This window comes from Centroberyx gerrardi, chromosome 22 (assembly GCF_048128805.1).
Source record: "Centroberyx gerrardi isolate f3 chromosome 22, fCenGer3.hap1.cur.20231027, whole genome shotgun sequence".
NCBI lineage: Eukaryota > Metazoa > Chordata > Actinopteri > Beryciformes > Berycidae > Centroberyx > Centroberyx gerrardi.
In genome coordinates, this window is record NC_136018.1 from 24,746,287 (window position 1) to 24,759,832 (window position 13,546).

General features: G+C 40.2%; 1 protein-coding gene across 1 annotated transcript in view; it reads left to right on the plus strand.

The window, feature by feature from the left end:
• Positions 1–13,546, plus strand: part of rsu1 (Ras suppressor protein 1) — a 94,811-nt gene that overhangs the window by 7,458 nt on the left and 73,807 nt on the right. The window contains exons 4-6 of the mRNA XM_071906671.2: positions 196–316; positions 7,695–7,813; positions 12,240–12,322. Coding sequence (XP_071762772.1) covers positions 196–316; positions 7,695–7,813; positions 12,240–12,322 — 323 coding nt within the window. The remainder of the gene's footprint in view (positions 1–195; positions 317–7,694; positions 7,814–12,239; positions 12,323–13,546) is intronic.

A 13,546-nucleotide genomic window follows, 5' to 3' on the forward strand; every position in this document is an offset into this window, starting at 1 on the left:
TAACCTCACTGTCTCTGTCTCTTTCTTAGTTGGAGATATAAAGCCATGAACATGTTGGAGAAGAGAAAGTGTGTGTGTGTGTGTGTGTGTGTGTGTGTGTGTGTGTTTATGCACGTGCACATGCTCGGATGAACATGGAATCTGATATGCTTGTCATTTTTCTCCTCTCTCTTGCTCTCTCTGTCTCTCATCCAGTGGTGCCTGCTAACATCTCTGAGCTGAAGAACCTGGAGGTTCTCAACATGTTTAACAACCAGATTGAGGAGCTTCCTACTCAGATCAGCAGCCTGCAGAAACTCAAACACCTCAATCTCGGGTACGCCTCCATCTGTGTGTTTGTTTTGTGTGCGCTTGCCCCCACCCCTCCATTCTGATTCCTTGTAAATCTCAGTTGTAGGAGTAAATTGTTAACTTTCTCTGTTGTTTATGCTCTGGCTCTGCTGCCCCAGGGCCAGCCTTGTCTGCTGTCTGAGTTTCCTCCACACACATGCACACAGACACTGCATCTCACTACGTTGTCTGCTCACAGTGTTGTGGGTTCAAGTCCTGAAACGTCAACGATAAAATATGCAGAGATGATCTGTGTGTACAATGCGACAATATTGTCAACAGTATTGTTGCACTGTACAACCCTGTAAATTCTGTGTCAAATCTGCGTCAAAAGTGCTTCCGGAACCAAATGTCTCAACTCTATATAGTGTTGTCATAGTGTTATAAATATTTATTTTATTTATTTAACCTTTATTTTCTCAGGTTGTCTCATTGAGATACAATCTTTTTTTCAAGAGAGACCTGGTCCAATAAATGGCAGTGCCAGCAGCAATGTTATATGACACAATACATACAAAAAAATACATATAAAATTGATAGGTACAAATATACATAATCACATTAAAATATAGCGGAATTAGGGCAGGGATCAAGCCCAGGCCCGGCTCAAAAACCACACCCCCGAACAGAGAACTACATTCAGAGTGGAAATTATTTCAGGACTAGACTAGACCCCCACCCACAAAACTGCCCTAAGATGTATTCCAGCCAGAGGATCGTCACAGAGTGACTCAATTTATGATTTGTTTGCAAAGCAGACACATTGATTTAGAATGTAATCAGCTATCATGGATTTAAAATATGAGAGAGTAACAAGAACCTGCAGTTTCAGACTCTCTTGAAGAAAATCCCAAGACCAGGGAACGTGATAGCTAAATTACCTTTTTGCTTGTTCGGTACGGACCTTTGGCAGTGAGAAAAGTAGAATGGAATGAGAACGGAGATCATATCTACTTTCTTGGTATGTTAAAAGTGAAGCCAAATAAGCAGGTATTTTACCAAGCTTTGTTCCTAAAATAAAAGCCAGTTCTTAATTTAAGTTTCTTCACCAGGGTCTCAATATGTTTTCAATAATTTAACTTGTTGTCAATCCAGATCCACAGATATGTATATGAATTGACTAGTTTTATTGGTTGATCATTCAGTGTAACAATTTGATTCTGACATGAATTCTCAGATTTTGCATTCGAGAAAACCATGTATTTTGTCTTGTCAAGCTTGACAAGATTGAGATCATATAAATTATTCAGAATGACATCAAAGGCTAGCTGTGCATCCTTACGTGCTTGAGATATACTCTTGCCACTAGAATACAAAATTGTGTCATCAGCATAAAGATGCACAATGGCATGAATAGAAATGAGGGAGAAACTTTCTTCCTTTATAGAAGACACAGTTTTATCCCTCCATACCAGAGATGTTTTGCTCAGTTTGCAGATGGTACCCATACAAGGCGGACAAAATGGGGTTGATCTTTATTGGCACTACAACTTCAAGCAGTCTGTCATAAGTCGCAAAATTGGTAAAAACAAGCTTACGAGTAGCACCCATGTACGTTTGTTTGTGTAAGCGGAGACAGCTTGAAGGAAGTAAAAGTGAAAGTGGACATGGTTTGGTTATAAAAATACAAAACTATCATCTGCAAGCTTTGTAGCATGACTGTCATTACCAGGGGTTGAAACACCAGCAACTTATTTTACCACCTGAACACGAAATATGCGAGTAGAGTATTGTAAGTTTTTAGTCCTGCGACAGCAGGGGCCTAAGGATCGCAATGTGGGTCGGTTGCTCTGTTCACCACTTTTGGTCATGTTGCTGAAAGTGTGCCATAGGGAGTTAGATTGCAGACTATCAATCGAGAGACCCATGTTCGATTTCGGGCAGGGACGCTTCTACAAAATTCAATGTCACAGGGCTGTTAGACTGTTTGTCTTGTAAATTTAGTCTTATCAAAAGTTTAGATGATTGTTCCAAAATGCTACAGTGTGGTACTTGCTTTTTTAAATTAACAATATATTAAAGTAACTGCACTGTTGAAATTCGGGGAAAACAGGCATTTCTACAGCTTTCTTGTACTTAACATTTTTCAAATGATAGTACTAGAAAAACCAGTGGATATGAACAACACTTGGCTAAGCTAGAGATGTGTATAATACTGACTAGATCTACCAATACACCATTGGTATCCAGGGTTAGCAACTAGGTATGTAGTCTTACCTTAAATGTAAGAACTGAACTGTCAGAAACTTCTCACACTGTAGAATATTGAACATTATCCCAGTCCCCAAAAAGCCAAGGATCACAGGTCTTAATGACTACAGACCTGTCGCCCTGACCTCTGTGGTAATTAAGACCTTTGAGCGCCTTGTGCTGACCCACCTCAAGACCATCACAGACCCCACCCTAGACCCACTGCGGTTCGCCTACAGAGCAAACAGGTCTGTAGAGGACGCATTCAACATGGCCCTGCACTACATCCTCAAACACCTGGACTGTCCTGGAACATACGCTAGGATCCTGTTTGTGGACTTTAGCTCCGCCTTCAACACCATCATCCCAGCTCCAGGACAAACTCTCCCAGCTCAGCGTGCCTGACAGCCCGCATGGCTGTGTCAAACTCCTGAAATTTGCAGACTACACAGCCCTCATTGGCTTAATCACCAATGGTGACGAGTCTGCATACAGATGGGAGGTTGAACAGTTGGCATCATGGTGCAGCCAAAACAACCTGAAGCGCAATGCTTTAAAGACAGTAGAGATAGTAGTGGACTTCAGGAAGAGCCCAGCCCCAATCACCCCCCTCATCCTGGTCAACTCCCCAGTCATCACAGCGGAGTCATTCAGATTCCTGGGCACCATAATTTCCCAGTACTTTCTACTGCAACTGAAGAAATTCAACCTGCCACAGAAAATGATGGTGCAGTTTAGAGCTTTTAGACAGCTGAGAAGTAAATGCGCTTCCTCAGTTAGGAAAGCCAAATCATATTATATAAATGCAGTTTCTACCTCCAAACCCTAACTCAGCGAAATTCTGGAACGTAGTTGATTCTACTGGGAATAAAACTAGCGTTTCTTTAGCTTCTCATATGATGGTCACTGTCATTTAACTGGTCACTGGTCACTGGACATATGCACAACTTTTGACAAACAATTCATGGCAGCAGGCCATCTGTTTGATTCTGGAACCAAGGATCCTGGCAATTTAGCAGAAAACTTCAGGCCATCATATGCTAATAGTCTGAGTCTCCTAAATTCTCCCTTTTCTCTCCCCTTTTTCCCACGGCGCAGCCGAGGGCATCACGACGCAAATTGAGGTCAGTCAGTCAGTCAGTCAGTCAGTCAGTCAGGTAACGCTTAGTGAGATGTTGTGCTTCATCAGATGGCCTCTAGAAGGCGTTTCTGACTGTGCGACGCAGTGTTTCCCATACAGAGGCACAAAATCAAAAGTTGCTCATTGTATGGAAATGGATCTAAATCGATCTCTAATGTGCCTGATGTGCGCATCACATCATGTCTGTAATTTGGAGATGTACAGACGGCAGACCAGCAGCACTGAACTCAATCCACAGTCTCCCGGTGTGAAAACAAAAGTGAAGCTTAACATTCCACAGTTAGTAACGGGGATTTATAGACAGTAACTCGTCTTCGCTGCCCTACAAACTTTAACGGCAGGTGCCTTTAACGTTACCTTGTGGTATTTAAAGGATAACGCTGGTGTTTTTTAATGCATTTCTTACCGTCAACAAATCCTATTAAAATAACAACATCAGCAATGAATTTGTTTTGCTAAGTCTCATCCATGTAGCCAATGCCCAATAAAGCCATGTCCCAGTAGCCATAGAACTCCATTGTATTAAAAAAAACGATTAAAAACACGTCAAAGAGCCATACTGTTGCTCTGGGCAGCATATTTCATCATTGCGATGCACCGGGCCAGCCTACTTCTTCCTCAAACAACTTAATAAGCCGACCGTAAACACGTTTTCCATCTCAGGAAAGTAGTTCCGTAGCACCCAAAATAGTCCCCGGCGTAATGAAGAATGTGTTTCCATTTGAATTTGATTTGGTAATAACTGCAATAGCCTGACTTTTCGTGGTAACAGTTAGCAATGCGTATGTCTTTTTGAGCTGTATTTAAAGGGTTTTAGCTTACAATTGGAGCCAGTGACTTCCGGTTGAAGGCTAAAAAGGGTACGTGGGAAGTCGGAAAGTAATGGGAGTAGAGCAAACACATTGCTGATTTTGTTATTTTCATAGGATTTGTTGACGGTAAGAAATGCATTAAAAAACACCAGCATTATCCTTTAAGTAATGCTAGTGGAATTAGGTAATTGAACCGTGTTGCAGTGCTTCAGTGAATGGAATTGAACACGCGCTGTGGGTCTGTACAGGATATGTGCTAACCCTAACCCTGCCACAAAAGTAGTCACAGATGCACTTTTAGCCATTGGCTCCAAGACATCAACTGGCGATGATAGTTTAGACCTCTTCCTTCTAAAACTCTCTGCTCCATTAATCTCAAATCAGATAACACATCTTTTTAACCTATCCATCATATAGGGTTTAATCCCGAAGGCATGGAAGGCTGCTCATGTTCTCCTGCTGCATAATGTAGGAGATAAAAATGATATCAATAACTACCAGCCTATCTCCAAATTAGCCTGTCTGGCCAAAATCCTGGAGTCTCTAATAAATGATCAACTCAAGGCATTTCCCTTGAGGCATTCTCAGTTGAACTCTCATCAATCTGGTTTCAGGTCAAATCATAGCACCATCACAGCCACTACCTAAGTTTTAAATCATATTGTGTCTGCTCTGGACAAAAATCAACATTGTGCTGATCTGTTTGTTGATCTTTCAAAGTCGATCATTCCCTGCTTTTACACAGACTTTCACTTATTGGTCTTGACTCCGTTGCATGTAACTGGTTTCATAATAACCTTATTTATCAATATCAGTGTGTAAAAGTGGTTGATATTCAATCAGAGATTATATGTGTGACAAAAGGTGTCCCCCAAAGTTCAATGTTAGGTCCTGTCTTGTTCACTATTTATATTAATGATATTGTCTCAATTTAAAACTCTGCAGAATACATCTTTATGCAGATGACACAATACCATACTGTTCCACTGATTCTATGCAGTTTTGCTGCTGATAATCTGCAAACTTCATTCAATATTCTGGAAGAAGCACTCATTGAGAAATGACAACACCAAACTCCAGATTAACACCCTAAATGGTAGTTCATTAGAGATGGTTCCACACTATAAATACTTAGGTATGTGGATTGATAACAAACTCTTTACGTTCATGTTGATAATGTTGTAAGAAAGTTGTGGATGAAACTTGCCTATCTGTATACAAACAAATCCTGCCTCCCTGTTTCATGTAGAAAAAGAATCATTGAGGCAACTTTTCTTTCTGTCTTTGACTATGGCGATGTAATATACAGACATGCTGCTGCTACCACCCTTAAGCCCTTAGATGCAATATAACATTCCGCAGAGGTGGGGGACATGAAACAAATTTTATGACTTGCGACTTACTTGACTTAGACTTCAGACAGATGACTCAAAAGTACTTGACATTATGATAAGATATGATATGAAGATATGATAAGAGTATGATAATTTACCGTTTTTGAAACATGATTGGGTGACTTTCAGCACAACGCAGTGAACGGCGTGAAAGCACACAAACCTGACAACCTAATGTTAGCCTAGCAACGACAGCAGACCATAGCAGGCTGGACAACGCAGGGGGAGGCAACTGTAACTTGCAACTTGGATACAGCGTCACTGTATCCAATTCCGGACAGCATATGACCAAAAAATCACAGTTTCTCATAAATTAACCATCCTCCATCTGTCTTCTTTTACGTTTAATATCGCTTTTACCTTAACTTGCAATTGATTTTCTTCTAGTCCATGCAAATGGATGATAGCGCACATATTTTTGAGATGCAAAAGGTGTATCCAATTCGGGACACTTAATTCAGTCTGTGTTGGCGGCGATATTAACCTTTCCTATACTGTCACAATGTTACAGATACCTGTAAGTGGCTAAGCAGGCTATGTACTCAAGGCTCTCAAATTTCTGAGACTGCCAGAACTTTGTCGGAGCCTAGGACTCCATGGATCGGCTGTCGTTGACCTTGTCACACTGGACAAACAAAGACTGCCGACCATCGTTCATGACAAAAGATTTTGCCCAGATGTGAAAAATTTGTCTCGGACAGCAATAAGACGGACAAATCACACAGTCTGCATTCACCTTAGACCGGCTTCAGCGTTTACAGTGTTTTTTTAACCAACTATTGAGTAGTGTCTCAACTGCTCTCAACTCAAACAGCAGTCCTGTGTGTGTGTGTGTGTGTGTGTGTGTGTGTGTGTGTACACATGGTTACAGAGTTGGACAAGTTGATTCAATTCCTCACCCGTCTAGTAGAAATGCTTCTTATATTTGTTGCCTTAGGATCTCTAATGCTGGTAGGCACAGTATAGGCACACACACACACACACACACAGCCAGGGTGTCAATGTGAGCTAGGATTAGGAGATGGGCCTTGGTGTGTATTGATCCACAGACAAACATCATCTGGATAGTATAAGCCTCACACTTCTATTCAGGCTGCGTGTTCACTTTTGATTGTCTAATTGTTTATTTTTCCAGCTTTGTGTATGTGTGTGTCTATCTGTGGGCATGCCTGTAAGTACTTTATCTCATTTGTCAAAAGCAGTTTGTCCCTCCGACCTGTAAATTGCCTCCATACACACACACACACACACACACACACACACACACACACACGTAAACACAAGACACTGTCGCAGAATCAATTTGCCTCTGCTGATCAAATCCTCCCTGTCTTGCTAATTCCATGTCTTTGAGCTGCTCTGCGCTTGTTTGGCCACTGACATGGATAATAGTCATTCCCCAAGGACAGGCATGCAGACAGACAGGCTCATTGATTGATTGATATATTGATTGATTTGGAGAATACACACTTGACGATAAGTTGGATTTAGGGAAAACACACTTGACAAGCAACTGGGGAGCACACACTTGACGACCAGTTGAGTTCGGGGAACACACACTTGGCGACCAGTTGGATTTGACCAGCACACAGTTAACGACCAGTTTGGGCAACACACCTTTTGGCCTTTCAACCCTCTCTATTGATACTGAACAAAGCAGAAAGCCTTCTGAAATTATCTCTGATGCTGAACTGAAATTTCCTTGACCTTGTGCTGTGTCAGTGACAAATTGAATTAAATTTGAAAAGGTTTTAATAAATTGATCACTGCAAGAACAGTAATGATGCAGAATTTTGAATAGAAGTGCGTGTGCATGTGTGTGTGCAGTATGAACCGTCTGAGCGGCTTGCCGAGGGGATTTGGTTCGTTGCCAGCTCTGGAAGTGTTGGACCTCACCTACAACAACCTGAACCAGAACTCCCTGCCAGGAAACTTTTTCTATCTCAGTGAGTACACACACACACACACACACACACACAAACACACACACACACACACACACACACACACCTCTTGTGGTGCTGCTCTGGATGCTGTGTTAATCAGACGGAAGGAGGAGGGATGATTACTGACAGAATAACCTTTCATTATGTCATCAACACCAGACATAGCAATGATGATGTTCTGCATTTAATTTATTGAAGGGATTTGGATGGAGAAAAAACAGATGTTACCTGCTGTTCGTTGCTCTGTATTGAAAAACAGCAGAGATGATTCCATTTGCTAAAATGTTACCATGTTGAATTACTATATGGCATTTTGTAAGGAAAGGGCTCTCAAGATAGATGACAACCCCAGTAGCAATTAATAGTGATTAGGGCCTCATGATCAATCAGATTACATTTGGAATTACATTTTGAACATATGCACAATGTCTAATGCACATGAGGCTGTGTGTGTGTTTTTTTGTTTTTTAATTATTCTCTTTAACACGTTATCAAACTGGTTAGACTGATCCCACTCTGAATTGTTGATGTTGAGGTGTTAACCAATTGTTAAGCAATCAGAAGCCAGAGAGGCAGTGTCTAACATCAAGACAAACAGGATTAACCAGGCAGAGAGGCAGTGTTTAACAGTAATAGAGAGTGGATTAATCAATCAGAAGCCAGACCCTGGACTATACATATCAGTCTACATATACAGTAGAGTCAACCAACATATGGACTGTATGTAGTTCATATGTAAACACACCAAACGAAAGACCAGAGGGTCAACCGACACTTATCTCAGAAAAGCTAAAGCTGTTTTGTCTTGTTTAACTGCTTTATTATGGAGGCCAACAAAGCTGCCTATTCTGCCTATTATAAATATACAGTACATATACATTTAGCATTCTATGTCTATTTGTTGTGTGGAATTGTTGGGATTCCTTTATTAATGCATCAATAGTTAACTTGTTGAGGAGTTTCACTACATTTAGTGTTGTGCTGCAGTCGGTGGAGAAATTATTGGGACAGTGAGCTTATGTTAGTGATCTACAGTGTAATATGGATTTCACATTATTATTATTATTATTATTATTAATAATAATAATAATAATAATAATAATGATAAACTTTATTTGTATAGCACCTTTCATACATAAAATGCAACTCAAAATGCTTCACAATTTAGCACTAAAGAGAAAAGGCATAAAACAATTTAATAAAAACAACAAAAACAATTTACATTGAAAGAGGGATAAAACAGTGCAAATAAGTAGTAATAAATATAATAAGTAGTTATAATAAATACATTATCTAAAAGCCAACCTGAATAGGTAGGTTTTCAGCAGGCTTTTAAAAATGCCCAGAGAGCTCGCAAGTCTAATGTCCTCAGGCAGAAGTGTTCCAGAGTTTTGGGGCATAGTGGGTAAAAGCAGCTGCCCCTCTGTTTTTGTGGACTACGTTGGGCACATGTAAAAGAGTAGCATCAGAGGATCTAAGGGGTCCGGGTGGTTGGTAAAAAGTTAGGGAGTCAGAAATATAAGAAGGTGCCATGCCATTCAGGGCTTTGTAGACGAGTAAAAGGACCTTAAAATCAATTCTAAAAGAAACAGGGAGCCAGTGAAGGGAAGCTAAAATAGGAGTAATACGCTCTCTCTTCCTGGCTTTTGCCAAAAGTCTTGCAGCAGAGTTCTGAATAAGCTGAAGTCGCTGAATTGACTTTTTTGGAAGACCAGTGAGTAGGGCATTGCAATAATCTAACCTACTGGAAATAAAAGCATGAATTAATTTTTCAGCATCGTGTTGCGTTAAAATTGGTCGTACTTTGGCAATATTTCTCAGGTGAAAGAAAGCTGTCCTGGTGACTTTGGTGATGTGGGCGTTAAAACTTAAATCAGAATCTAGAAATCAGATAAGACTTTTTACTTCTGATTTAGTCAGGTGAGCGAGGTCTCCAAGTCTGTTAAAAAGATTGTCCCTTTTGAATTTGTTTTCAATTAAAAGTATCTCTGTCTTTTCCTCATTCAATTTTAATTGAATTCAATTTTAATTGAATGAGGAAAATGTCACTCATCCATTGATTGATAGAAGCCAAGCAGTTGGTCAAGGAATATAAGGCGTTTGGGTTGGTCGGTTCAACGGAAATGTATAATTGAGTGTCATCTGCATAACTATGAAAGCTGACATTGTGTTGACTAATGATATGACCTATTAGGAGCATGTACAATGAAAATAGAAGTGGACCAAGACAGCTTCCTTGTGCCACGCCAAAGGGTATGTCATATTTCTTGGACATATGATTACCAAGACCAACATAAAATTTTCTCCCTGTGATGTAGCATTGAAACCAGTTCAGAGCACTTTCTGAGAGACCGACCCAATTTTCCAGACGGTTTATTAAAATATTATGGTCGTTAGTGTCGAAAGCTGCGCTTAAATCTAAAAGGATGAGGATTGACACTTTGTTTGAATCAACAGCAAGCCTGAGATAATTTATTATTTTTTACAAGAACTGTTTCTGTGCTGTGATTGGATCTACAGTAAAACCTGATTGGAATTTCTCTAGGATACTGTTTTCATTGAGAAAGGTATTGAGTTGATTAAATACCACTTTCTCAAGTATCTTGCTCATGAAAGGTAGGTTAGAAATAGGCCTGTAATTACTAAGGATATTATTATCTAAGTTTGATTTTTTTAATAATGGTTTTACTACCGCAAGATTCCAGTTTCCAATGAGATGTTAATTATCCTTAAAAGAGAGGAAGACAGACTTTCATAAACGTTTTTGAAAAGGTTACTAGGGACTGGATCAAGAGCGCATGTGGAAGAGTTGGTTTGTGATACAATCTTACGGAGTTCTGTATCTGTAATTTTGGTAAAACAGCTTAAAATCGGAGGCCTGTTTTGGGGGATGTCAGGGAGTTTACCAGCTGTTCTGACAATGCCCGTCCTAATGGAAGTGACCTTGTTGTGAAAGAAGTTGGCAAATTCTTTGCACTTCAGAATTGAGGCTTGGCTGAGTGGGTCGTAGGGGGCTGGATTTAGTAGCTGATCGATGGTAGAGAACAGTACCCTAGAGTTTCCACTATTCTCAGTAATAATCTTTGAAAAGTGGGCCTGTCTCTCGGTGCGTACAGCTTTATTGTAGGTGGCAATTTGTTCTTTTAGAATGCCAAGCTGAATTGGAGAATTTGTGAGCTCAGCAAACCGTAGTTCTGCTGCAGCATCTAAATGCCGTTTTTTGATTATGAATTCAGGTTTGCTTCTTATAGTGTTTAACAGAACATCAAAAAATACACAGTAATGATTGGATATAGTGATATCGGACACCAGGAGATCAGTGACACTTATCCCTCTAGAGATAACTAGATCAAGAATGTTACCATGTTTGTGGGTGATGTCAGTGACATGCTGAGTTAATTCTAAACTGTGTAGAAGATTGAGGAAGTCCATAGCTTTAGCATCCATCATATTATTTATGTGGATGTTCATATCACCATTTATAATTATTCGATCGTAGCTAGTAATGATAAGTGACAAAAGATCAGAGAATTCAGGAAGGAACACTGTGGAAAACTTAGGCGGACGGTATATTGTTAAAATTAGTACTGCTGGTTCAGCCTTTAGAACAATAGCAAGATACTCAAATAAAGAGAAATCACCAAAACTGACCTTTGTGCAACTAAATTGGCTTGAGAAAATAGTGGCAATTCCGCCCCCTCGTTTACCCTGCCTAGTCGAATGAAAGAAATTGTAATTCGGGGGACAGGCTTCGACAAGTGCAGGCGCACCATCGTAGCTGAGCCAGGTCTCAACAAGAATCAAGAAGTGCAATTTCTTCTCAGCGATAAGATCATTGACTATAAAGCTCTTATTGGTAAGAGATCTCACATTGAGTAGAGCCATATTAGTTTTAGGCTTATCTGATTTCGGTAGATTATGCAGAGGTACTGTAGAAATATGAACTAGATTTTTAAAACTGCAGTCAGTTCGTCTGATTTCCAAATGTCGCTGGGCAGAAATCAGCGTTGGGATAGGAAAAGTGGTCCGGGAGGGAAATCGGTCAGTGGTGGGATCTCCTCGCCGTTGGGATGAGGTGCAGGGATATGGTAAAAGATGAATATGAGTCCAAGGAATAGTCACCTTTGTTGGCCTCCGTGGTAAAGCAGTTAAACAAGACAATAGCTTTAGCTCTTCTGAGATAAGTGTTGGTCTGGTCTTTATTTTTGGTGTGTTTGTGATGGCATCTCACTGTCTCCTCTTGTCAGACAAGCGGCAGTAAATCTATGTTTGACACGTATGTGTGTGTGTGTGTCAGTTGCTCCTGTCCAGTTTGCGTGGCGTTATTAATCAGCTGTGACTGGTCTTACTGATCAAATCCCAACCTGGTTAGGTCTCTCTCTCTCTCTCTCTCTCTGACTAATAGAGCTCTGTGTGTGTGTTACAGCCACTCTGCGTGCTCTCTATCTGAGTGACAACGACTTTGAGGTTCTGCCTGCCGACATCGGGAAGCTGACCAAGCTGCAGATAGTAAGTTCAGACTTGAAGACCTGGACCCCAACGCCATCCATAAGTGAACCTCTCATTCTACACTATACTCATGTTTTCTGACATTGAATCCATCCCACACCCTGAGATTCCATTGAGACCTGTTATCAGCTTTTGTTGGGTAACAAGGCAAGAGTAACTACAATTTTGAAAAACCTATAACTACAACCTGAATATGACATCTGAGCAGCACAAGATATGAAATGTTGATCAAACATTGTCAGTGACACAATATAGCTCAAGGGGTGCACTTACTTTTGCACCGCCTATTGTCTCAGACAAAAAAAAATTACAATAATTTCATTTTAAAATAATTTTATAGCCCAACAAATTGTGCAAAACCTCAATGGGTGTACAAACTTTTTCATGGCTTTTTCATATAGGGTTAAGGATATATATATATATATATATATATCGTAAGCTAATGTTCCAGTTCCCATCTGTCTGATGTCTATGCTAACTAAGTTAGCTAATTACAAAATACATCTCCCGGGGGAAAATGACTGCTTATACTAGTTAGAGTTACTGGGATGTTGTATGTGGGTCATGTCTCTCTCCCCGCAATGTAACTTATCCATGACCATGTAAACACTTAATATGAAAAATAAGGCTTTTCTTGTGAATGGAAGACGGAACTTCAAAATAAGAGCTAACTTGCTGATTCGTCAGGCAATGGAGAGATGAACCTTGAGCGGATATGTTGTTGAAAAGTTTTTCAGAGCACTTCATCCTTCTTTTTGTGTTCCGAACTTACCTACACATCCCTGAAGTTCCCCAGCTCAGAACTACATGGACAGGAAGGGCATGAGCGTAGTTCCGATCAGGGTCCTGGTTACACTAACGGCTCCCACTAAAAACAAACTGCCAAATGCAAAGTGACCTACCTTAATCCCACTTATCTTCATTGTTTTTTAACTAATTACTTTATGAAGGATTGAGTTATAGTAATGAACTTGTCACAGAACTTGCAATCTTAAAATAAACTCCTGACTCCACAACATATTCTCTGAATCATATATGAGCTTTAGGCAGTACACTTGATAGAGGGCAAGCGACATACAAAAACCCATTAAAACTATCAACATATCAGTGATGAGAAGATAAGAGTGATGAGAAATACAGCAATATTGCACACAAGGATTGCAGCGGCAGTAGCGGAAACACTGTGATGTAGGCACGGAAACTGAAAATGAAAAGCCTGTGTGT